The 24,852-nt window shown below is 41.5% G+C and overlaps 3 protein-coding genes across 9 annotated transcripts in view; all 3 read left to right on the forward strand.

Annotated features, from left to right (window-relative positions):
• ankrd27 (ankyrin repeat domain 27 (VPS9 domain)) overlaps window positions 1–6,771 on the forward strand; it is a 58,278-nt gene extending 51,507 nt beyond the window's left edge. For both annotated transcript variants that reach the window (XM_078256439.1, XM_078256438.1), the window contains 4 exons: window positions 202–295; window positions 2,006–2,084; window positions 2,175–2,238; window positions 3,943–6,771. In XM_078256439.1, coding sequence (XP_078112565.1) covers window positions 202–295; window positions 2,006–2,084; window positions 2,175–2,238; window positions 3,943–4,536 — 831 coding nt within the window. In that variant the 3' untranslated portion in view covers window positions 4,537–6,771. The remainder of the gene's footprint in view (window positions 1–201; window positions 296–2,005; window positions 2,085–2,174; window positions 2,239–3,942) is intronic.
• Window positions 6,772–7,158: 387 nt separating this feature from the next.
• LOC144521809 (palmitoyltransferase ZDHHC7-like) lies at window positions 7,159–22,686 on the forward strand. Of its 4 annotated transcripts, none has more exons than XM_078256427.1 (8): window positions 7,159–7,177; window positions 9,879–9,965; window positions 10,278–10,589; window positions 11,501–11,625; window positions 12,976–13,072; window positions 14,946–15,027; window positions 15,854–15,984; window positions 17,314–22,686. In XM_078256427.1, the coding sequence occupies exons 3-8, from the start codon at window positions 10,284–10,286 to the stop codon at window positions 17,491–17,493; spliced, it is 921 nt and encodes a 306-aa protein (XP_078112553.1). In that variant the 5' UTR covers window positions 7,159–7,177; window positions 9,879–9,965; window positions 10,278–10,283; the 3' UTR covers window positions 17,494–22,686. The 4 variants fall into 4 exon arrangements, with proteins under 4 accessions (XP_078112553.1, XP_078112551.1, XP_078112552.1 ...); XM_078256425.1 differs by lacking the exon at window positions 7,159–7,177 and adding an exon at window positions 7,436–7,882; XM_078256426.1 differs by lacking the exon at window positions 7,159–7,177 and adding an exon at window positions 8,000–8,129.
• A 321-nt stretch (window positions 22,687–23,007) lies between these two features.
• The window catches only part of LOC144521810 (uncharacterized), a 12,093-nt gene continuing 10,248 nt past the window's right edge, over window positions 23,008–24,852 (forward strand). The window contains exon 1 of one of the 3 annotated variants that reach the window (XM_078256429.1): window positions 23,008–23,936. In XM_078256429.1, coding sequence (XP_078112555.1) covers window positions 23,744–23,936 — 193 coding nt within the window. In that variant the 5' untranslated portion in view covers window positions 23,008–23,743. The remainder of the gene's footprint in view (window positions 23,937–24,852) is intronic. The other 2 variants (XM_078256431.1, XM_078256430.1) reach the window with 2 other exon arrangements.

Below are 24,852 nucleotides of genomic sequence, written 5' to 3' on the forward strand. Positions count from 1 at the left end.
TGTCTCATCAGTGCACAGGAATAGTAGCATTTGTCAAAATCTTTTTACACACTGTAAACCTTTTAAAGATCTTTTTCAATATTATTTTTATGTGTTTCAGAGCTATAGAGCAATATGTGTATATATGTGTAAATAAAGCATTAGCAGTGATAAATAACAATATTAGCAGTAACATTTACTTCTGAATGTTTTCTTCTGCAGAACACGGAGATCCTGAGAGCTCTGCAGACAGCGTCCGGACTTTCTCCCGACGCTGAACCAATCAAACTCCTCTCTGTGCCCAAAGGAGCTCTGGGTAATTCATTTCAAAATCAGTTCCTCTTAAAACTACAGTAGATAGAAAGCGTAATAAATGCCAGAATTTCATATAGAGTGAGACCTCTTCCTGCAGCTTTCCCAATCCCCTCTCTGTCTGTAGAACAGCCAATAGGACCTCGCTCTCGCTCTCTCTCTCTCTCTCTCTCTCTCTCTGAGATGCCCTGCGATTGGCCAAAGTCTCCCGTCACTGTGCTAGATTAGGCTCGTTCGAGATGAGCCAGGCCTGCACAGAATCGATCACCAGCAATCACCGCCCAATGCATGCCGGTTAGATTTGTGTCCGACTTGATCCCGACTTTCTCTGACGTAATGGACAAGTGGGCAACGATAACCTCACGAGATCAAGGCGGCCGCAGGTTTGATACGCAGGCAACACAGTTGCTTTTGCACTGCAAGACCCAGGCGGACCCAGGGCATGCTGGGAAACGCCTGCCTCTCAGATGATCTAACAGCTGATTGGTTCAGAATCGACTCAACATGATGACGTTTTATTAAACCTTTTTATTGTTTTTGAATTGGAGGGATTTTAACTGCTATTTGTCTGATTTAAAGGCTTAGGGCTCCTGCACACTGGCTGCGTGGCGTCTTTGCACACCAGAAACGTGTCTGACGTGGCGCTGCTGCTGCTAGCCTTGTCTGTACACATGTATGTTTCCCATAAACATAAATATATTCTGATCTGATTACAGCAAAGACAACGTCGGCAGTATTGACGGCAAAATAGGCTACAGAATATTTCGTACTGTATCGACAGGTGCAATATTTGAAAATAGATAATTATTTATTATTTTTTGAAATGACATTTTGTCAAAACCTAGAGACTTTCAAACATCAACATGTCATTTATTAAATGTATTTGTGTCAAAATGACATATAAACATCTTTTTGTATTCTATTTTGCCAGGAAATGCTTCCAACACGCTTGCATGTCACGTGAAAAATAGGCGTCCGTCCTACATGGGAGCCGAAATAAAAACGGACACGCCACGCAGGCAGTGTGCAGGAGCCCTTATTCTGTACAGAACACATGCTGTGTGGCTGATAGTGACGTTTAGAAATCAGAGAGACTAAATCCGTTCAGATTACGGATCATCTACAGTCTTTTGTTTATTAACATCAGCAACAGATCGCATGTGGAGCAGGATGTGAGTGTTTCTGTGACTTCCTGTTCAGCCTGAAGGCTGCTGTAAAAGGCTATAAGCTGTCCGACTTGACAGCGGATTTTCGTCCCCGCCCCCCCGGCTGCTGCCGCCTGCTCTCGTCCACTTTACAGGCGAGGCGCAGCTCATCTCGAACGAGCCTATTATCTAGAGCCTGAAAACACAGCCAAGAGGTGGTGTAGGAGTCTAGTTTTCTCTCAAATCACTTGAATTGCAAAATGCTGAGTGACTATTATGGAATTTCTGCCCAACAACGCCAAAAATAAAGTGCCTACCACAGCTGTAATGTTGTCCACTCAGCCTCCAGGGGGGAAGATGGCGTTTATTCCAAGCTTTGGAACAAAACTATTAATCCATTCTGAATTTTCTGATTTATTTTCAGCCTCATTTTAAACATTTCATGTGTTATTATCAGATGTTCAGTCAAAGTGCTATTAGGTGTCACTATTAATTTTTTAGCAAAACTCTTGTATATGAAATTCTGTCCGTCATTAATTAGGATTTGATTTCCCTTGTTGTCGCTGCAGCTCATTCGTTCGTCCAGCGTCTGCGGCTGCAGGACCACGGCAACGGCCGGAGACAGAAGCTGGCCCAGTCCATCAGCAGGTAGCCGCTCGCCAAACTTCAGCTCTCTCACAAACCGCTAACAGCGATAAAGTTATTATATCTACTGTGTTCGGATGTGCTCTGATTTAGGATGCAGCAGATGAAGAAGGGTTCCTCTGGTCCTCCCTCCAGGTGTTCAACAAACCAGAACCAGGTACTGTAGAAATATTTTATTAACAAAATGTGTATATGTGCTCATCGCAAAAGAGCTGTGTTAGTCATTGAGGAAGTGGTTAAAAGTACTCCAGGTGACCCCTGATGCACAGAAAGTTAAGCTTAAGTCATAAAAATAGTTCAGGCTTTTATGGCATAGAGGTGCATTGTTTGAAGGTTGCGAGAGCAGACGAGGAAGTTGCACCACACAGAGACCCAACCTTGGTGTCTGTGTTTGTGAAAGAAGACTAGGAGACCCCCCCCCCCCCCCCCCCCCCGTGAGAAGAGAATAAAAACGCAGGGAAATCTCAGATCAGAGTTCATTTTCAGACGAGATCTTGGTGGACCAGCTCTGACTTAGTGTCTGTTGCCAGGGAAACTTAGATGTTGTTTGTGAATCCACAGCTGTGTTGTACTTTTATGCTGGACTCAGTAAGCTTTGATGAAACCGATGTAAGAAGGCGTAGGAATTAATAAATTGTAGTCAGATTTGACAGGCCTTAGGGCCTTATTTTAGACATAATTCCCTATTCAGTACACATGTGAAATATCTCAACCACTATTGGACAGATTGTCAGGAAATGTAGTTCAGACATTCATCATCCTCAAAGAATGAATGGTGGAACTTGGTTGCATTATGGGAAATGTAGGATCAAGTAAAGTTTGACTTGAATGTGAGGGACTAAAAGTCTGGATATCTCAGCCTCTGCTGTCTCTATGTTGACAGGTTTTCTCTCTTTGTGAGTGCCCAAACTTTCGGGAAGTGCAGTATGAAACCTCTGAAATATTTTGTTAAATAGCACAGCAACATCCGAATCAGAAAGGGCTTTATTGCCAAAGTAAGTTACACTTACCAGGAATGTGCTTCGGTGGTTGGTGCATACGTAAACAAACATATTAAACATTAGTATGAAATAAGTAATAAATTCAGAACCAAATACATACAAAATAGCTATTTTAAAGAAGGGTTCCTCTGGTCCTCCCTCCAGGTGTTCAACAAACCAGAACCAGGTACACATGTGAAATATCTCAACAACTATTGGACGGACTGTCATGAAATTTATTTCAGACATTCATCGTCCTCAAAGAATGAATGGTTGAACTCCGTTGCATTATGGGAAATATAGCATCGAGATGTTATGGCAACAACAGAAGAACTCAACTGTAACCGTCAACATCTTAAAGGACACCATACTCTAGGATTAGTTAAAGTAAATTCATTTTTACTCACTTAAAATAACTACTGAAGATTTAAGCAAAACTATGGGAGTCTGGAGGTCTGGCCAAAATGAACAAAAGAAGGGAAGAAGTAGAGCTGAAGATCTTTGCCCGAACCTGATGGGACCTGATGGGTTTGGGCGGGTTGTACATCTAATCATAAGCTTCAAGTCCCTGCAAGTAGATTGTTTAGAAATTAATAAAATAATCTCTGATTCCAGCTTGTTAAATGTGAATATTGTTCTAGTGTCTTCTCTCCTCTGGGACAGTAAACTGAAGATCTTTGAGTTGTGGACTAAACAAGACATTTGAGGACGTCATCTTGGGCTTTGGGGAAACACTGATCCACATTTTTCACCATTTTTTCTGACATTTTAGAGACCAAACCACTAATCCAAAAACGATTAAAAAAACATATTCAGATGAATTGACTATAATAATTGTTAGATGCAGCCCTGATCTGATCTTTAATTTTTTTTCTGCCCAGGGGAATCCAGACAGGCGGAGGTTGAGGCGAGGGGAGACGGTGGAGGTCAGCAGCCCCTCGGCGAGCCTCGCCGCCGGGTCCCGGCTGAGAGAACGACCCCTGGGTCGCTGTCACACCCTGGACTCGGGAGAACAAACGCCGGAGCCCACACGCGCTCCAGACACGCCTGAAAACACTCCGCAAGAGAGGGAGCGGACAGACGACGCGCACACTGAGAGAGACGATGCACAGCCTGACGCCAACGTAACCCACTCCACCGGTAGCGAGACCGCACCGTCCTCGCCCGCTGATGCACCGTCACACGCCAATAATCCATTTGAACCCCGTCCCACACACACTCCAACTGCTCGCTGTGCTTCACGTGACGCCGCCGAGCCGTCTGACACCACCGGCCAGAGTCTCCGCTCTCGGAACGGAGAGCTGGAGTCGTCGGACGATCACACTCACGCCAACAACGAGGCTTTGCCGTCTGAGGACACGGACGGAGACTCCGGTTCTTCCTGCCCCGCTGAGCTCCGCCCCACAATCCAATCTGACGGAGGCGATCAGAGAGACGGAGACCACACGGAGTCGAATCCTGAAGGCTTCAACTGAAATGAACGGAGACACCGTGAGGATTCGTACAGGGAGATTATAAAGGAGCACAAAACTGACTTTTGATTTTTTTCCCCCTTCGCCACGAAGTAACGCCAAAAAAACTAAAAAGAAGCAATGAAAGCACACGACTTGAGATCAGACGTGGCGTCGACTCTACGCAGCCGACTCTCGCTGCATCCGTAGTAGGAGAAACTGCACAGCGAAGTCGCATTTCTGTGGGCTGACTTCTACTAAAACAGTTCAACAGTTTTAATTTTACAGAAACAATGCCAGCGTGGAAAAGTGTAAGCGGTTAAAAGATCGGTAAACCCTCCTCCTCTTCCTCCTCTTCCTCCTCCTCATCCGAGTTTAAAGCACTTTCTTCTTCTAGCCTTCACAGTAAAGAAAAAGGGAAACAGTTATTTTAATTTGCGTGAATGTTGTTGATTTAGTTTTGACTGTAGCTCTGATCTGCACCAGACTTCATTTGAAGAACACGTTGTTTTACTTGAATACTAGCTCGTTGTTTTTTTTAGCGTTCATAAATGAATTTACAGTTTGGTTGGTTTTGCTTGTTTTCCCTGTTTAACGTTGTACTCCACTTATATATTTTAGTTTTATTAGGATTCTTTTAATTTCATCTATGACTCTTTCTGACGGTAGTGTGTTCAGAGAGGTTCAGCTTCTCCTGAATTGTGAGAATGTGTTTTTCTGCACAGACGTAGAGCAGGTTCAAGGATCACACAGCTGGGTTTTTAAAAGATTTTATTCAAGCACAGGTTGGTCAGCGGTGACGCAGAAGATACGAGTTGTTAAAGAGCGGAAGAAAACGTGCAAAACCACCAGAGAGAAGAAGAATCAAACTTATTTAATACAAATTACATTATGAAACGACTGCAGTACTGTAGAATTGTCACCGTCGGCGTTACTGTTCACAATAATGTCCACGTATCTCACTGTGTGTTTTATTGTAGTGAGGACGAAGCTTCAGTGTAAACCGACTAAGGCTGGCTTAGAGTAATCAGTCCTCCGTTTAAAATCAATCGTTGTTTGCGTGATCTAGGGCTGCGCAATTAATCTCAATTTTATCGAAATCGCAATATGAACTGGTGCAATATCCAATCGCACGGGGACGCAATATTTGTTAAAGGCAAAATATGTGTCAGACCGTTCTAAAATAAAGTATTGTGGTGCTGCGGAGACGTCCCGGCCTACACATCGTATCCTACAGACTAAAGAAAAGATTTTTTTATTTTAGTTTTTTTTGATTTTTCAATGAAAATGAGAACGATACAGAAACGACCATTCCCTCCAATATCGTGAATCGTATCACAATCGCAATATCAGTCGAATAATCGCAATTAGATATTTTCCTCATATCGTGCATCCCTAACGCGATCTGATTTCGATTAATAAAATCTAGAAATCTGTTTTGTTTTTTTATTCTTGCATTTTCACAATGACTGTATTAGCAAAAAGTCTGTTAAACTAACTTTTTTGGGGGTCAATTCTTATTGTGAACGTCGTCAGAAAGAGATTCAAAGGTTGCTTCTTGCTTGTACAATTTCCAGCGGAAGATCTCTGAGAATTTTTAATATCAAGCAAAATTGGTATTGTAACTAAAATTGTCCTGTTACCTAATTGATATTGAATCAGAAATGCAATCCAATCGATTTTAGGAAATCATTGGTGATACCTACAGCCCTTAAACTGTGGGTCAGTGTTTTCACTGTCAACCGTCCATTTTGTTTACACTCTCCTTCGACATGCACATGTACACACACACACACACATGCACATGTACACACACACACACACATGCACATGTACACACACACACACAAGCGCGCCCACACACATACACACACGCCCACACACACACACACACACACACGCCCACACACGCGCACACGTACACACGCACACACGCGCACACACACACACACACACACACACACACACACACATATACATGCGCACACACATGCACACACACACACACACACACACACGCACACACACGCACACACACACAGAAATATTCACTGAGTCTCCAGCAAAGCAGCGTCTTTGTAACCTTTCGGTGTCTTATTTAAGATGGAAGGATGTCAAACCCTATCAGAAGTCCCAATTATTTTTGTATTCTTTTTTTAATTTAATTTCATGTTTGGATGGTTTAAAAATGATGAATGGTGAATGTGCCTTATTTAATTCACACTCAAATAACCAATAATAAAGCTGGCATTGAGACTAGTTGTTTATTAGTGTTTTTATTTCAACTGAAGAAGCTTCAACAACATTTAACATAAAAATGTTGGCAGTGTTGATAAGATAAGATAAGATAAGATAAGCCTTTGTTGAACCACAGTGGGGAAACTGGGGAAGACCGAAATAAGCATAGAGGAATAGAAAAAGGTACAAATTAAATAGGAGTTTAAAATTATTTAAAAAAAGCTATAAAATAGCAATTACACTCAAACATTTTTTGTTTGTTTTGTGAATTGTTATTAGTTTAGGTTAATATCAGAATATCTATGTAAATATTGATGTTAAAAATGTGAGTCCAATATCTTAGTGGGTGTTCTTCCTCCAGCGGCCACGGGGGGCAGCAATGAGCCCATTCCACAGCTGAAAACTAACTTCGCCAAGCGAGACAAAGGTGAGTTTTATGATTTATCTAAAGCATTTTCAAACAATATGTTTCTGTTTTAAAAGAAAAGAGACTGAAAGGATGAAGCCTGTTGATTTGACAAATGATTGTCAGTCTGGTTAACCCGGTTTAACCGCCCCACCTCTGTTGCTTTTCTATGGGAGAGAGCCAACGGTATGCTGCATTCAGGTGCTCCTTGGATGGTCCCACTTACAGAAGTGTGGTTCTGCCGTCTTCAGTGTGTGGTGTGTGGATGTGGATAAGCTTTAAATCGTGATGTGGGAGCGAAAACATGGACCATACAACCAAGATGTGTTGCATTTTATTGCTCAGAACGTTTAAACAACACGTTGATATTTTTTTCTAGTATCTATTACCAGATTACAAATGACGTGAGCGGAAATATACGTGAATTAATTTAAACGTTTCTTACCATGAATCCAACATTTACTTTGGTCCGCCAATATGATGCCAACTCGCAAATAGTGTACCCTGTGCGTGTAGCAAAGATTTTGCCAACTTTCCGAGTTGTGGTTCCGATTGGAGGGAGCGATAACGTGAATTTTCCAACTCTGGATCACATTTTTCCGATTATCTTGACACCACTGGAATGCAGCATCAGTCCCGAACAGGGGCCGAGCCCAAACATATCAGATAAATTTTATTTTTTTATGGCATTTAACCAGAAATGTATGAATGGTTAGTTTTCAAAAGGTGAGTTAACGTATCTGACATAAAGTGATGCATGTTCTAATAATATTAAGAACACTCCCAAAACTCCCAGAGCTGAAGATCAATATTTTAGCGTTTTGCAAAATCTCTGTTGTTCAGTCTCATGAAGATGTGGATGTTAATGTTAATATTGAGCTATAATATAATTCCTGTGGCAATATTAATCACCCACAAAAAATACATCGTCTCGTCGCGTTAACTGTGGCTCTTGTGTCGGTTTACCTGCCAGGTGATGAATATCTAAAAAGAAGAATTTGTAGCTAAACATATATGACAGCTGGATAAGCTAACGGTTAGCTGTGCGCTAGCTTGGGTAAGCTTACGCTAACCAGTGTAACGTTACAGTAGCTAGCTACTGTTTATAACGTTAGTCGTGCTAGTGTGCTTTTGCCGTTATAACGTCCCTGTTTGTAACCAGACCTACTTTATTGTAATTAGACTATTTATTTTACAGTAAACGGTAGCTTATACCGGAAGCTAAATGTGGCTAACAGCAGCTTAGAACCTAGAAGTAGGTGGCTGCTAGCTAGGTTTGTTATGCTAACGTAGCTTATGACGCTAGGTTAGCTAAATATTGTTTTGGTATGATTTATGTTTGACACTGATGGAACGTTGATGGAAGCGAACGTTAAAGTGGTGGAATGTAACTAATTACATTTACTCAAGTACTGTACTTAATAATACAATAGAGGGAACTATATATATATATATATATATATACACATATCAACATAATATACAAAAATACCATTTACAAATAATATCAAGACAAGTCCACATGGAGTGGGATGTAAAGTGCAAAAAGTCATAGTGCAAAGTAGTGTGCAAGATGCATATTGGAATGATAAGTATGTAATGTGTAGAGAAGTGGGTGTAGAGAATATTTTCTACTTGTAACTGTTACTCCTCTACATCTCAAGAGGTAACTATTGTATTTTTTACTCCACTACATTTGTCTGACAGCTTTAGTTACTTTTCGTGAAGACAGTTTTTCCATCCCCTTCCTGTCCAGTGAAAACCACGTATCTCCAGATGTGTTGATGTTGAATGTTTGTGAAAAAAAACTGAAGGATGAAGTGTTTCTTAATGTAGGAGCCACATATTGTATGTTGATTATGGTCTCATTTATGTTATTTATTGATTATTATATTGTGCGCTTATATTGTAGGTGGTGGGCGTTTTCATCGCGGTTTGAGCAGAAGTGATAACATTATATCTGTTTGCTTCACCTGTTCATCTGGGTTTTTTGGGCTTTGACAGAGAGGGGGTGAGCCTGGGAGCGACACACTTTCTGTTGACCGCCGCACTAACGCACTTATTTCGACTCACAAAGTAACTTTCTATTTGGTAACTGCAGTACTAGTTGTATTTTACGTGTGGAGGAATAAATCATCGCAATACAATCTCGAGCGCATCACAGTGTGTTTATGCATCTCTCAGTGTTTAGTCCGTCGCGGCAGCACTTTGTTGGACAGCTTACAGCCACAACACTTTATGTGTTGAGAAAATTATCTAAATAAAGTCTTTAAAAAGCCTCTTGGATCAGCTGGAAAATGCATCGTCACAAAGCTGAAAACAGGGCTGTTTTTCTGACCACCATGTTTTAGAGATATGTTGTTCTCACAGGACAGCGACGCTACAAACATATGATCATCTTATTGAATATGATATACAGGAGTTGAAATGAGCTCAACCTGAAACATCTACAGCGGTAAAATGCAACATACGCGTTATTGCAGCAGGAATATTAAGCCAGAAACATCAGATAGAAGAGGAAAACACTGACAGTCAACATACCTTTACTTTTCATACTTTAAGTACATTTTTCTGAAAAAACTTACATACTTTTTAAGTAAGGTTTTGAATTCAGGACTTGTAGTGGAGTATTTTCAAAGTGTTGTATTAGTCCTTTTACTGATGTGAAGTATCTGAATACTTCCTCCACCACTGCCTGAACATTTGTCTTTGTTGTCTGCAGGGATGTGACTGGGAGGCAAAGCAGCTTGTGACTCCATGGAGCAGCTGGAGGAGAGGAGATAATGCTATAAAGTAGAGGCACTTTCAAGTAAGTATGCGTCACCCTGAGTCTAACCCCCCCTGGCCCTGATTGGTGCATCTGAACAGGGAGCGGTGGAATTTTGCAAATCTCACTACAGGCTGTAGGTGGTGCCAGAGGAGCCAGATTTTTTTCAAATGACCTGCTTCATGTAGTTCTACTGGAACATAGGGTCAGTTTCAGCAAATATGACAGAAAGTTAGTTTTGTAACAACAACAACAATATTGGAACTTCACCCCCGAATTGCACCGAGTCCACCGAACTACAGGTGGTGTGTAAGCGCCCTAACCTGCCTTTTCTTCCTCGGTTCCCTCCATCAGGGCAGAATGTCCTCGGGTCACAGGCTAAGGGACGTGGAGCAGCAGCGCCCCCTGCTGGACGGGGAGGAGGCGGCGGAGGTGGAGACGAGTTCCCACGGCGAAGCCAAGCGACTCTGGTTCATCCAGGACTGCTGCGGCATGGTGTGTGCCTTCATCACCTGGTTCCTGGTCTTATTCGCAGACTTTGTGGTCACGTTCGTCATGCTGCTGCCTTCCCGGAGCTTCTGGTACGCCGTGGTCAACGGAGTATTCTTCAACAGCCTGGCTGTGCTGGCGCTGGCCTCCCACCTCCGCACCATGCTGACCGACCCGGTGAGGAAGCTGATGGGAGACCATGTATATGATTTTAGCTTCAATGGCAACAAATAGGGCTGCACGGTATGAGGAAACGTTATGCTATTACTAGGGCTGGGTATTGTTAAAAAATATTTGACACGGTACCGATACCAATACTGTGACTTCGATACTGGTTCCGAAATTATACTTTTTTGGATACCAATTTTACAAAACAAAAAGAAATTGCAACAATAAACATATTGGCACAATTTTTTTAGTTTATGTTTCAGCTCCTACTACTTAAGCCCCGTCTCTGTGTAACATAGTTTCTCCTGCGTGTCTCTACGACGTGTAACGTTAGACAGCCAATCACAAACATTAGCTCTTGGTAGGAGCATGCTGCATGCTGATTGGCTCACTGCCGATGAGATTTACTCCCTAGGTATTTAAACTGGGTAATGAATAACGAGGCATTTTTTCGATACTCAATACTTTAGAGGAAATTTGGTCTGTGCCTAAAAAGTATTGAATTCGGTACCCAACCCTACATATTACTTGCAATAAATAGATATTAAAGTGAACTGAGTTTGGCTGATTTCAGTATTCTGCTAAAATACAACAAATAAAAGGAAATCATTTCATCCACATTCTTTTTTTGAACAAATTGAACATCGATATAAAAGGCATCACTAAAAAAAGAATGACAATTACATTTGAATCTGCTCTTTTCAACTGATATTTTCTCTCAACTAACACAAAGAATCTCTGAGTGTCTCTTGCAATATGTTGCAGCATTTCGCAGTGTGTTTATTGCGCCAGTTAATATTGCAATGACGATAAAATGACAGTATATTGTGCAGCCCTAGCAAAAAATAGGAGCTCCAAGTTGCAACTAAGCCATAAGATGTTTCACATTATTGTCCATGTTTCCTCTTTCCTCTCCTAAGGGAGCCGTTCCTAAAGGAAACGCCACTAAAAAATACTTGGAGAGTCTGCAGCTGAAGCCCGGCGAGGTCATCTACAAATGTCCAAAATGCTGCAGCATCAAACCCGAGAGGGCTCATCACTGCAGGTCAGAAGGGTTCATACTACCTGGAGGGAGTTTCAATAGTCTCACATTGCCAGACCTACACCACATATGAATTATGGGATAGGAAAAAAAAAAAAGCTCTGGGTTGTTTTGTATTTCTTTGAACCAGTCACAATCGTCTTGGGCGGCGCTAAGCTCCGGACGCAGCGATGGCGGCTCTGCTAAATAGTCTCGGGAAGGAACTTGTGTTCTTGTCCGCAAAAGAAAACGCCACATACAATATTAAATGAAGTTAACTGTTCACACAACACAGTAACGTGAGCTATTTAAATTAGCTGATACATGGTTAAACCTCATCTCTTACCAGTGTATCTCCGTGTGTAGTTCGTCCACAGCAACCCCACCAATCAGTCCCAAAACCTCCCAGTTAGAGAGGAAATTATGTTGCCGTAAACATATAGTTTGTAAATCTTTAAAATCATCAGGTGTAGGGTTGGGTATCGTTTGGGTTTTTTCCGATACCAGTGCTAAAGCTGTACTTTTAAAACGGTGCCAGTGGCTAAACGGTGCCTGAACCCTTCTTTTTTTTCTGAAAAAAAACGAAGGATACTAAACAGTCGGCGACATTAAAGAACGGCTTGTTTATTGCTAAGGCCATATCGTCAAAATAAAATGATTTAATAATAATGTAATAACTATAACAATAACTTATTTCACTAGTAAATTGCTGTTGAACGACAAAAACAACAACCAGATGGGAAAAGAATATTTAACAATAACTTTGAATGCACCAGTTTCAGTGAACGCTGTGTTGTTATTCCGATGCAAGCTGTTGGAATCCTCTACAGTGAAATACAGTCACACTTTACACCGCTTAATGTTAGCTGTCAGCTATTTTAACTGTGTTTAATCCCGCTACTAGTTAACGTTAGGCTAACGTTACCTGCTGTTGAGTGTAGTGTTAACTAGCGTCACGTGCAGCGATGCTTCTGTTGCCTCTAAGGTCGGTTTCGGAGCATCAGAGAGAAGCACAGGCATTTAAGTGGCACCGAAATCCGCGTTGCTATTCGGTCCGGTAGATACCGGTCATTAAGGCACCGGTGCCGTATTAGCACCGGGTTCGGAACCCTAATCAGGTGTCAGGCTTTATCCTGGAAATGTACTTCTGTTGATCCAGACTAGAGTTTCAATATTAACTCTGCTGTTCTTAAAGCTGCACTGATTGATTTGGAAGGTTTTCTGGAAGCAGAACAAGACACTGAACCAATTCTTTGTCATCCTCTTTAGCTGTTATCGACAAGGCAGCTGAGGAGATTGTTTTAAAACTGTTAGTAAAGTTAGTCTAGTTGGGAAGTAATGCTGCCGTGTTATTCCTTCCTCGTTCTTCTGTAGTATCTGTAAGCGCTGCATCCGCAAGATGGACCACCACTGTCCCTGGGTCAACAACTGTGTCGGGGAGAAAAACCAGCGCTTCTTCGTCCTCTTCACTGTAAGCTCATTTACTGTCCTGACCACTTACTCATCTGATTTTCTTCTTTCTTCTTCAGGCTGACTTCCACACACGTCAACCAGAGATATATATTTAAGTTAAAACTAGAGATGTTTTGTTTTGTTGAGAAGTGAAAGAAAAGAAAAAGAATTAGCGTAGAATGTAAATTTGAGAGACAAGACGGTTTTGTTTATAACAAAATGGTTATTTTGTTGCATGGTTAAAGGGTAACTGCCATTTTTTAGCTTGTGTTTACCTTCACAAAAGTGCTCTTTTTGCCGCTGACACGCTCAGATTATTATTCTAAGTGTCTGACAACATTATGGAAAGGATCCCTTCAGAGATAGAACTTTAAAACCTCTTTGAGACCTTTCTGTTTAACCAGAAACAGCTCTGAAGTCGCTAGCGCTAAACCCACCAGACTCCATTTAAAAAAAACAATACTTTTAGCGTGTATAGAGCCAACATATGTTCACATGTAAATCAGTAAACTATGTGTTTACTTTAACCAAAACTAGAGTTGTGATGGTTGGAAAAGTGGAAAGACGACTGAAAACAGCTTTTCATAGTTTTATTTGTTTCTGTTGGCTTTGAATGAAGTGTATTTTACGATGCTAAAATGTTTATTTATATGGAGTCTGGTGGGTTTAGCGAACGCGATTTCGCGGATGCTTTACGTTTATGTTGTCAGACACTTAGAATATTAATCTGAGCCTGTCATCGGCAAAACGAGCACTTTTGTGAACGTAAATACAAGCTGGACAATTGCCCTATTAACTTACACTGTAGCTTGTTTCTCCGCTGCCGACTGCAGCGATCTCGCTTAATACTGGACCAATGTTAAAGATTGTTGTTCCCATCAGTCACTTAGACACAAAAACAGGAAAATAGGGGTCCAGGTTAAAAAAAAACGGTAGTTACCCTACAAATGACTCATATTTCTCTTTTTTTAATGTTCAATCCTGACTCTTGGGCACCAATCAAGACTGGGTTGCAACTAGAGCTGCAACGATTAGTCAATCGATAGAAAAATAATCGCCAACTATTTTGATAATCGATTAATCGTCCTGTAAAATAACAGAACATGCTGTGTTCAGCCTCTCAAATTTGGAGATGTCCTGCCTGTTTTTGTTTACGCTATTTAAAACACGTTCTTCTGCATTTCCTTTCCCTGCTCTCCTCTGTCTCTCTGTCACTCGCTCACATACACACACACACACATATATATATACATATATACATATACACACACACACACACAGCTCCTCCCACCGTGCGGTGTTTGGTGTTTTTAGCCCCCAACGTCGCCTTCCAGGCAGCGCAGCAATGGTTATGTCAAAGAAGTTATGTTAGTGTTAAGGAGGTGAGGGTTAGCTGCCTGTAAGGCGACATTGAGGGCTTAAAACACCATCGAGCCCACCGTGCCCACAGCGTCTGTCTCCATAAAGGAGAGAAGATGGCTGGCGAAATTCACAAGTTCGCTAAAGGTTGGTATCTATCTCGTGACCACCTTTACACAATCACACGTTCACAATCACCGACCCGACTCTTAGCAAACAAGCGATTGCGCCCGCTTTAGAAAGTTAACTAGTCGCAAGTTTGCGGTAAAATGCAGTTGGGTTGTCGAGGTCAAAACACTATATAGCAGCTGTGAATCAAATAAACGTATAATAAATAATGTTATGTCACATTTTACTCTTACACCCCATCCCCCCGCCACAAATTGCTTTCGAATCAGTGGGAAACACTGCCACAACTAGCTGAAGCTAATGAAAGAGAAACGTATTTGTAAATCCTGTTAGACCCCTCAGACTCTGAGATGTTAAAACACTAATAGAGTGAGGAAGTCTGGTACGTTTTCTTCTGTCCACAGATGTACATAGCTATGATCTCCAGTCACGCTCTGGCTCTCTGTGGATACCAGTTCATCACCTGCATCAAAGTCCAGTGGAGAGGTGAGTCCTGAAAACCGCTTGAAGGGTGATTTGTTTTTCCCATGCGTTGGTGTCTAAGTGACTAATGTGAACAAAACTCTCTGAAATTGGTCCAGTATTTAGGGAGAACGCTATAACCTGCAGCCATGAACGGGACTGCAATGTGATCCTAGAGGGCAAATGTGCATTATTTTATGTCCACTAAAAGTGCTGTTTTTGCCACAGACACAGGCTCAGATTGTGATCCTAAGTGTCTGACAACATTATGGAAAGGATCCCTACAGAGACAGACCTTTTTGTTAAAGAGTAAGATTCTCTTTGTCTAACATGAAACGGCTCAGAGATCCCACCAGACTCCATGTAAATAATCAGTACTTTTAGCGTGTATAGAGCCAGCATATTCCCACATGTAAATGGGTGAATTAAGGTTTTATTTCAACCAAACCAGAGTGGTGATTGGTGGAACGGTGGGAAGACGAACCAAGACGGCTTTGAATGAAGTGTATTTTACGATGATAAAATTGCCGGTTAACGTGACTTTGTAGCTTCTTTCGCCGCTTCTTTCGCCACTGCCGACTGCAGCAGTCTCGGTTAATACTGGACCAGTTTCAAAAATGTTGTTCTTACCATCAGTCACACAACATTTAGGGTCCAGGTTGGAAAAAAAAAGTGACCCTTTAAACTATTTTAATTTTTAGTTATCTTTATCTAGGCCTGGGCATCAACATTCTTTTTCTTGTTTGTATCAAGCGATACCCAGTATCACCTGTGTGGTTATATCAGGAACCCCCCCGCGGGACTGACAGAAGCTAGCTGCAGTTCACCGTGTTGTTTTTTCTGCGTCCAGAGTGCAGTGATTTCTCTCCTCCGGTGACAATGATGCTGATGATCTTCCTCTGCATGGAAGCCCTCCTCTTCTTCACCTTCACAGCTGTAATGTTCAGCACTCAGCTCCACTCCATCTGCAACGACGAGACGGTGAGGACATAAACTCGCTGTCTTTCATTCCCCTGAGACCGTAGACTCAAGAGTATCCCGATTCGAGAGCAAGAAGAGTAAAAACTGCTCCGTTCCCTGTGCAGTAATGGGGATGGGTCTCAAGCCCCAGTTCTATTAAGTACCCGGTTCCAAATTTCTCAAAACCCGAAAATCAATAAGGTGTGAGCTTATTGATACTGTTATTGAGACTAGTGGATGATATAACGTTATGTCTAAAAAAAAAAAAGATACGTGCGCGAACCGGAAAAATGATTTGTGTGCCTAAAGACCAGAGGTAAAGACTAGCACCACCCCCTCCCCCCTCCCCCCTCCCCCACAAATCATTCAAAATATAGTCGGACTGGCTTCCGAGAACACCGCTCTGTGGGCCGCTTAATCCGCTCGTTAAAACAAAAACAGCGACGGAGACAGAATAAATCAAACAGTCACAGACTCACAGTTTCTGTTAAGATTAAAGGTGCAGTAGGTAAGACTTCTAAAACTAACTTTCTGTCATATCTGCTGAAACTGACCCTATGTTCCAGTAGAACTACATGAAGCAGGTCATTAAAATAATCCAGCTCCTCTGGCTCCACCTACATTTTTTTTGCAAAAATCCACCGCTCCCTGTTCAGATGCACCAATCAGGGCCGGGGGGGGGGGTGTCTAACTGCGTGTCAATCACTGCTCATGCACATGCATTTATTCTCCCTTGTAGGGGGAGGGGCTTAGGAGACCGTTTTGGGCTTTAGCAGAAAGGGGGGGAGGGACTGAGAAGTTGTTGATGATCAAATTTTTTGGCTAAGTCCTGGATCTGAACAATCCTACCTACAGCACCTTTAATAATTAGTCATCTCGTCTTTCCACCAAATAATAAAAAAAAAAGTATCGATAATGGTATCGATAAAGACTCGGATCGTTAAACAGTCTCGAAAATGGTATCAATATCAATAAAAAACTAACTATCCCTATCCATAGCAATAACTCGGCTTAATATGCACATGTAATTACATTTTTTTTTTTTTATTGCTGCTGTAGCGTTGTGTCTAATTGTGTTCTGTATATTTTATGTCCAGGACACATTTTTGTACTTTATGTTTTTGTGTTGTTGTCTTTTTAGTATGTGTACTTATTATTTCCCATCTGGAATATAAAGTGACTGAACTGAATATCAACTCATGTTCTCTGTATTTCACTGTACTCTAAATAATGTTATAATAGTGTTTCAATACTCCCTGTCTGTCTCCGAGTAAGGTAAGACTAGTTATCTGCGTGTAGTGAAGGTATGTATGTCTGTGTGTTACGAGGTTGTGTGTCTGTGTGTGTCAGGAGATCGAGCGTCTGAAGAATGAGAAGCCGACGTGGGAGCGTCAGACTCGCTGGGCGGGGCTGAGGTCGGTGTTTGGAGGTCCGCCGTCGCTGCTGTGGATCAGCCCCTTCGCTGGACTCAAACTACCAACCCTGCTCCCCAGACGCACCTGGAAGGGCGGTGCCGAGTTCTCCGTCTGACCAGCTGTGGTTCAACCGCTGCACAGTGGAGGCCATGAACCTGCATGAGTCCAGCTGGGTTTGCAGAGCGCTGCACTGAACCTCGATGGCTGTTTTCTGAGCCGGAGAAAACCAGGTTCAGACTCGGCTGCAGTGTCCAGAAGCAGGATGCTTGGTCTCCGTCTCTTAACGCTTGACCTCTCCTTACCTTTCTGGGAGAAATTGAAAGATCTAACCTGGTAAGACTGACTGCAGGCCGATGCTGCTGGATGTGTAGATAATCTTAAGAAGAGTTTCTTCTACATGAATCAGTCAGACTTTAATTTTTTTTAATTTGCTCATTAAGATGCTGGATCTTCTTAGAGCAGTTACTGACTCTTTGACTGCTTTTCCAAACATTTGAGGAAACTATGACTGTCACTGCTCTGATTGCTGGTCTTTTTTAGTGTCTGTAGAAGTGGCGCTGTGCATCAGCATAAAACGTAAAGCCACAATGACATGAAATATATGAATGAACATGAATATAATTATAATTATTGTAATGATTCTTCCTTTGTGTTGAATTTAAATAATATCACATAGTTAAAGGTGCCCTATGGATTTTTCTCATAAACAAACAAAAGTTGTGTTTACAGGCAGAGTTTCTCACTAAAACACATTCTGGGAATCCTTGAAGTCCAACAAAAGTGTTCCCTTATAAAAGATTAAGTACTATCAGAATCCAAAAAGGATGTATTGCCAAGTGAGTAGCACTTATGAGGAATTCGCCTTGGTTATTGGTGCATACATTACCTTATTAAACATTGATATGAAATAAACAAACAATACATACAGAAACAAATAACATAACTTCAAACTATTTAACATTAAAGGTCCAATGTGTGGGAATTTCTCCCATCTAGCGTTGAGATCATATATCAATCAACTCTCTCGCCACGCAGTTCAAAGTACGTATTACAGCTACGGTAGCCTTCGCTCTTCAAAAAGCCGGTCTCTTGCTCTTTTCAATATCCTTTTTCTTTTTCTGGGCGAAGAAGAAGCAGACTCTGGTCCTCAAATTTGGATTTTGAATACGTGTGGTCCTCCATGTTTCCTTCTTCAAACTTTGCCGGGGCCGGGAAGCTACGATACCAGTTAGCAGCGTTAGCAGCAGCTGTGAGTTTATCATGTGACAGCGAAAACGTGAAAGGCGGAGCAGTATGTCCTATATGTCACTTACCGCCTAACGTATTAATAGGAATACTTGGAATTGATGGTGGTGGTAAATATTCATGAAAAAGGACAAGTTTGTGAACGGGCAACACGTTACACACTGGACCTTTTAATAAAAAAGAAGCTGCATGGAGAGGCAAAGGTTCAGGATATATACAGTAGAATGTGCGGAGAAAATGTACAGTATATAGTCCATGTTGTAGGATTACGGATTACTGAATTATTTTAAATCCTCTAATGCAGGGGTCTTCAACGTATTTTAAGCCAAGGACACCTTAACTGAAAGAGAGACGGAGCAGGGACCCCCTACTACATATAGGCTATTGTATAAAATGAAGTTGCATAATATTAAACTGGCCCTACAATAACGTGTATGGTGGCCTAAAGCCTTTATACATACCATTTTTGCATAGAATACTAAGCTGTTTAAATACCCATATCATTGCTGCCGTGATTTTATAAATCACGTTTTCATTTTAAAACATACATGTGGCACAGTAAATCTTTAGGATGAACTGTATCTTTGGATGGCTACCTTAGTGACTATACCTTACCTATGGGCCAGTAAGCCCATAGTAACTTTCAAAAATCAACAATCATTTGGAGGGCCCCCTGCATTGACTCTGAGGTCCCACTATGGGTCCCAGACCCCCTGTTGAAGATCCTTGCCCTAATGTTTGCATCCATGTTCACTAGCGTGCCGTTTTCTTGGCACATTGCTGTGTTTCTTGCCGCAATAAAAACTGTGGTTCGTAGATCAGTGAGAGCTGAACACCTCTGGCAGGAATGTGGAATCCTCAAGCTCGAGACAAACTAAAAAGAGACCCACCTTTGATCCACGGCGCCGTTAGAGGTCTAATGGCGTTTTTCCATCACATGGTACCTGCTCAACTCGCAAAAAAGTCCCTGGTACCTGCCAACAGGTACTTTTTTTTTTAGTATCACCTCCGTCGAGGTTCCAAGCGAACTGAGGCGATAACCAAAAGGTTGACTTCACCAAACCTTCCTACCTCCAACTTAAATGTTAAGTTTTTCAGTCAGACAGGAGCGAAACAAAAAGGATTGTAAAGGTTGCTATGCCAAAATACTTCAGTATTTCAAATTATAAATTCCACAAATGCTCTGATTATTTTACGACTATTAGTCTACTCTAAGGGCGGAAATGTCGATCTATCGTTTGGCATTATGTGTCTAGTACTTTGGTTTATGACCAAATATCTGCAAAACAAATGGCATTTCCATTATTTAGTTGTAATTGTCAAATGTTAGCATGCTTAAACTCTAATCCAAGACAGTAAATGTTTTACCTGCTCAACATTAGCATGTTAGCATTTAGCTCAAAGCGCTGCTGTTCTTAAGTACAGACTCAGAGCTTCTAGCATGGATATAGACTCTTAGTCTTGTTTTATTCATTGCTTTTATTTGGGAAACATTTAAACTACAAATAATTTACATTGAAGCTGCAGTGGGTAGAAAGCAGAAAAAAGAAAACGCCAGAATTTCAAGACATCTTCCTGCAGCTTTCCCGCTCCCCTCTCTATCTGCATGTGTAGAATAGCCAATAGGAACGCCCTCTCTCTGAAATGACCTGTGATTGGCCGATGTCTCATGCCATGGGCTAGATTTAAAAAACGGAGCCAAGAGGGAATGCCGAAGTCTAGTTTATACAATATGCTGAAAGATTATTATGGAGTTTTTGCCCAACAACGCCAAAAATAACGTGCCCTTATGAATGGTTCTTTCCTGAGGCGCAATATCCTCAAAGTGCCGTTTCTTTGTGACTTTTAATGTAACGTGGAAAATGTAACCGTAGCCGTTACTGTGCACAGTGACCTTGAACCTCGTGTTTTTGTGTTTTTTGGCATTCCTGGAGAGAAGGAAATGCTTTGTGGTGTTGTATTTGTTTTTGTTTTTTTACCCAAGTACAATCTGTTTCGAACCACAACGACCAATCAGGACTGCACAGTTTTTCTTCACCACCTCTGAACACACTGCTTTCCTTTGCTAATTATACTCACCAAATTATGTTCCACAAACTCTTAAATAGTATTTTACCTCTCCAAATAGAATCAGGGAGTATTCAGGTCTTGGAAAAGGTCTGGATAGTCTTCAATATCTAAATACAAACTCTAAAATGGCCTTTTAATAAAATCTAAAGTGTTCTGATCTTTTTTGTTTTTATTTCTTAAATTGGTTTAATATTTAATTTGTAATATTAATGAGTCTAAAAGTAAGCCTGATGAGACCCACAAACCATCTAGTAAAAGTTTTTAAAGGAAAATTGAGAGAATCTGTCTTTTCAAAGAGTGTATCTGAGTTGGACAACTGTACTTTTACTGTATGAGATTTCAGAGACTTTTAAATGTTGATCTGTTTCCATTTTTCAAGACACTTAGAATAAACTGAGTACCTTTACCTCTTTAAAAGATATCAGCTTTTAACTGTTTATTTTTTTTCCCTAACTGTCCTGATTGTAGTAGATTGTAGATCGTAGCATTTATTTTGAATATTCATGCTCCCCCAGAGGATGAACCCTTATGTTTTTGGTGACTCCATGACTTTTCCTTTAGCACCACACTCGGGACAAACTGTACATTTTTAGCTGCTCCATTGGTCAGTCCCTCCCAGGATTTTACGATGTCGCGATTGCGCCAATTCACGCGAATTCAACCAATCACGGCGAATTTGGTGCGACTCGCAATTTTGACCAATCACCGCAACCTTTCCGCACATTTGACCACTAACCTGAAGTTTCCCGCGACTTCAACCAATCACAGCAGTCCCACGTGCACTCTGAGAGCCAATGACCAAGCGGGAGTGAGAACGGGTTGACCATTTCCTTGTTTTTGATATGAAGACGAGACGTGTGTGTGACTCATTTACCAACAAAACGTACAGCGAAAGACCGCGCAAAACATTTCAGACCGTCCGATACATTTTAACATTGATGTAGACTTTAACGATTTAAAAGTCGCTGAAGTTGCTGCCGTTTCTATCCTGACTGTCGGCTCTCTGCAGCGGGCGGGGCTGCTGCTCCGTACCCCCCGCGACTGATGCTTGCACACACACAAACACACACACAAACACACACACAGACACACATACAAACAACACACACGGTGGATGCAGGAGAAAAAGGAGATGAGACGACACGATGACCTAAATTGAGGGCAGCTGGGTTCGTTATTGTAAGTGCAATGATAAGTTAAAGTCAGTACTTTATCAAACCGTATGAATGTGTGTCCCAGGCCAGGTTAGGATAGGAAAATAACTAATAAGCCACTGACACATATGTTCAAATTTGATTCATTCAATAAATTATTTTTTGTCTTAAATCCACCAGCCATTTTCATATTATACCAACATTTGCAGCATCCTGAGCCTTTTTGGTTACTAGGAAAACTCAGCCCAGAGTCATTTTATTCTCCCCAAAACAAGTTTCCTTTTTATTTTGAAAGAACTATATAAAAAAACAAAAAACTGTCTCCCGCAACTTCATTGCAACAAACATACGAAAGACATCGCAACTTTTATCGCAAGTTTTTACAAAAGCTCCCGCGAAATCAGGCATTTTGGGCCGCAACAATCTCAAAAAAAGGCCGCGAAATCCTGCAGGGACTGAAATTGGTAGGACTGTGAATCACCATCCTAAGGACCACTATCAGGACTTAAGATATTTAGTCTTTTTTTCTAGGCTGTTTTTTATTTAGCTATGCTAGAAACGTAGCTCTGGGAAGGCAACATTGGTCTGTCAGTCCACCACTTTGGTCCAGACTGAAATATCTTGACAACTACGAGATGGATTGCGATTGTGAAAAGATATTCATGTTCGTCAGAGGATGATTCCCTCTGACTCTAGCAATCCTCTGACTTTTCCTCTCGCGCCACCATGACGGTTCACATTTGTGTGTTTGGAGTGAAATGTCTCAACAACTGTTGGATGAATTGTGATGTTTGGTTCAGAGTGTGATACATTTTTAATGATTAAACTGACGGATCTTGTCTTTTTGTCTTGTGATCACTTGGCAGTCATGTTTCAGATGTCTCTGAGTTGTAAGCTGTTCCACCAAAAGAGACAGTAGAAGTGCAAATACATCATCATTAAGCTCTCTAACAAGTATCTCTGATGATACCATTATTATGGAAACCAAATTCCCTCAAATTTGTTATTATGTGTTATAATCTGATATAGGTATATAAATGCAGGAATAAGTATTAAATCAGAGCAAACAAGACTATAGAGACGTGGGCGTGTGTTGAAAAGTTGCTCACTTTTATTTTGAAAAAGAAGTGGTACCGGAAACAGTTGTACTTAGCAGCATCTTAGTCTAGAAACAGTAGAACATGTAAACATTAATTGTCCTAGTTTCCAACAGGAAAGCGTGATTCCAAGAGGTAGATTAAGGAAAGTACATGTAGTAGCTAGTTGTAGTAAGTCATACTGACCAACACTTCAGAAGGTGGCGGTAATGCACAACAAGTTTTTTGCCAACCACCATCAAACGTCTGAAGAAAAGAGGAAGCATTTGTGCTTAACTTGAGCAATACGGAGTTTCCGAGTTTCTCCGTGAGTCCTGCTCTTTCCGTCATGTAGCGCATCAGATACAACCGGAGTGAACCACCCGAGTCTGTATGTATCGATAGACTTGTTTAAATGGACGTTGTGTACATTTTTAGGATGTTTTATCTCAGACTCATCTCCGTTAGCCAAAAATGCTAACTGAAGTTAGCGTAGCCTGCTAGCTGGAAATGGACGGAGATGGAACTCGGCCACACAGCGCTGGTGGGTGAGACCAAACTGTATTTTTCATGGACCCACATTGTCTAGATAGACCTGTCTAGATAGACCTGTCTGAATGGACTCTGTGCTGTTACCTTTATTTTGAAAACGTCTGAATTATCTCCCGGTGTCCTCAGAAATTAGCAAATAAAGTTGGTTTGTCAATTGACGCAAGTAGACGGATCCATACGTAACTTAGCAACACAGCGCACTTCAGAGTGAGCAAACAGGTTTTTAACGGAGTGTGTCTAGAGGAAAAGTTTCTGTGATTTAGTAAAAATGTCTAAAGTGCAAATGCTGAGAGCTTTTGTCAACCAGCGACTAACTGCGGCTGCTGAAGAGATATTTGAGCTGTTTGTAAGAACGATAGCAGAGTACGAGGAGGAACTCGGTCGTTCAAAAGAGGAGAACGAGCGACAACGGAAACTTCTGGACGCTGTTTGCAACCCTGAAGTCCGGTTACACAGAGCAGGTTTGTTCAGCTTCATTGTTATCACTTCAAACTGCTGGGAAACTACAACTTTTACTGAAGCAAAGATAGAAATGACAAACTTCCCCTTCGCGTAGGAAAGACAGAGGCTGTCCTCTTTGGGTCAGTAATTAAATTGATTCTGAAAATTTGATTTCATTGTAAAGAGTGAGCTGACAATACATTCTCATAATCTTTTATCAGTGTAAGACATGGCGTTAAAAGCTCTGAACAACCACTTTCTTGGGCCCCCTCTTCTTCTTCCACACCGGGACTGTCATCTTCACACAACACCCGCCAGGGTGGGGGCCACTGTATTATGTCTCGTCTTCATTTGTTATTATTACTCAATGTACTCTGCTCGAGGCCACTGTGACCCTAACTATCTTATATTGACAGCTTAACTAAACCATCTGTGCGTCAGAGTTTCCTTTATTCAGGGAACCACCGTCTTTGTGACAGCACACAACTCTGCAATAAGCATACACCAAAACACACTTGGTCTCTTATGGAAACCTTTTACGTTCTTATTCTATTTGTCTGCAGCTAGTAAGAACATTATTCTACAAAAGAGTTGACTGATTCTGCGAGCCTTATCTCCTCGGGCAGGTCACCAATAGATTTTAGCCTCGACTTTGGAACAGCCAATAGTACCCTTATCTTTTTTTTTTTTTTTTTCTTTTAAAGATTATTTTTTGGTGCTTTTCCCCCCCTTTATTTGTAGTGGCAGTGGATAGACAGGAAAGGTGGGAGAGAGATGGGGGGTGATACGCAGCAAAGGGCCGAAGGTCAGATTCAAACCCGGGCCGCAGGTCGGCTTTGAAGTGCAGTTTTCTACTGATGACAAAATGTCTTTCGCGATAGGTCGCAGCCTTTCGTGAAATGTGCATTGCGCCGGATAATTTTGTGATGTCAATTT

Source organism: Sander vitreus, chromosome 8 (genome assembly GCF_031162955.1).
Source record: "Sander vitreus isolate 19-12246 chromosome 8, sanVit1, whole genome shotgun sequence".
Lineage (NCBI taxonomy): Eukaryota > Metazoa > Chordata > Actinopteri > Perciformes > Percidae > Sander > Sander vitreus.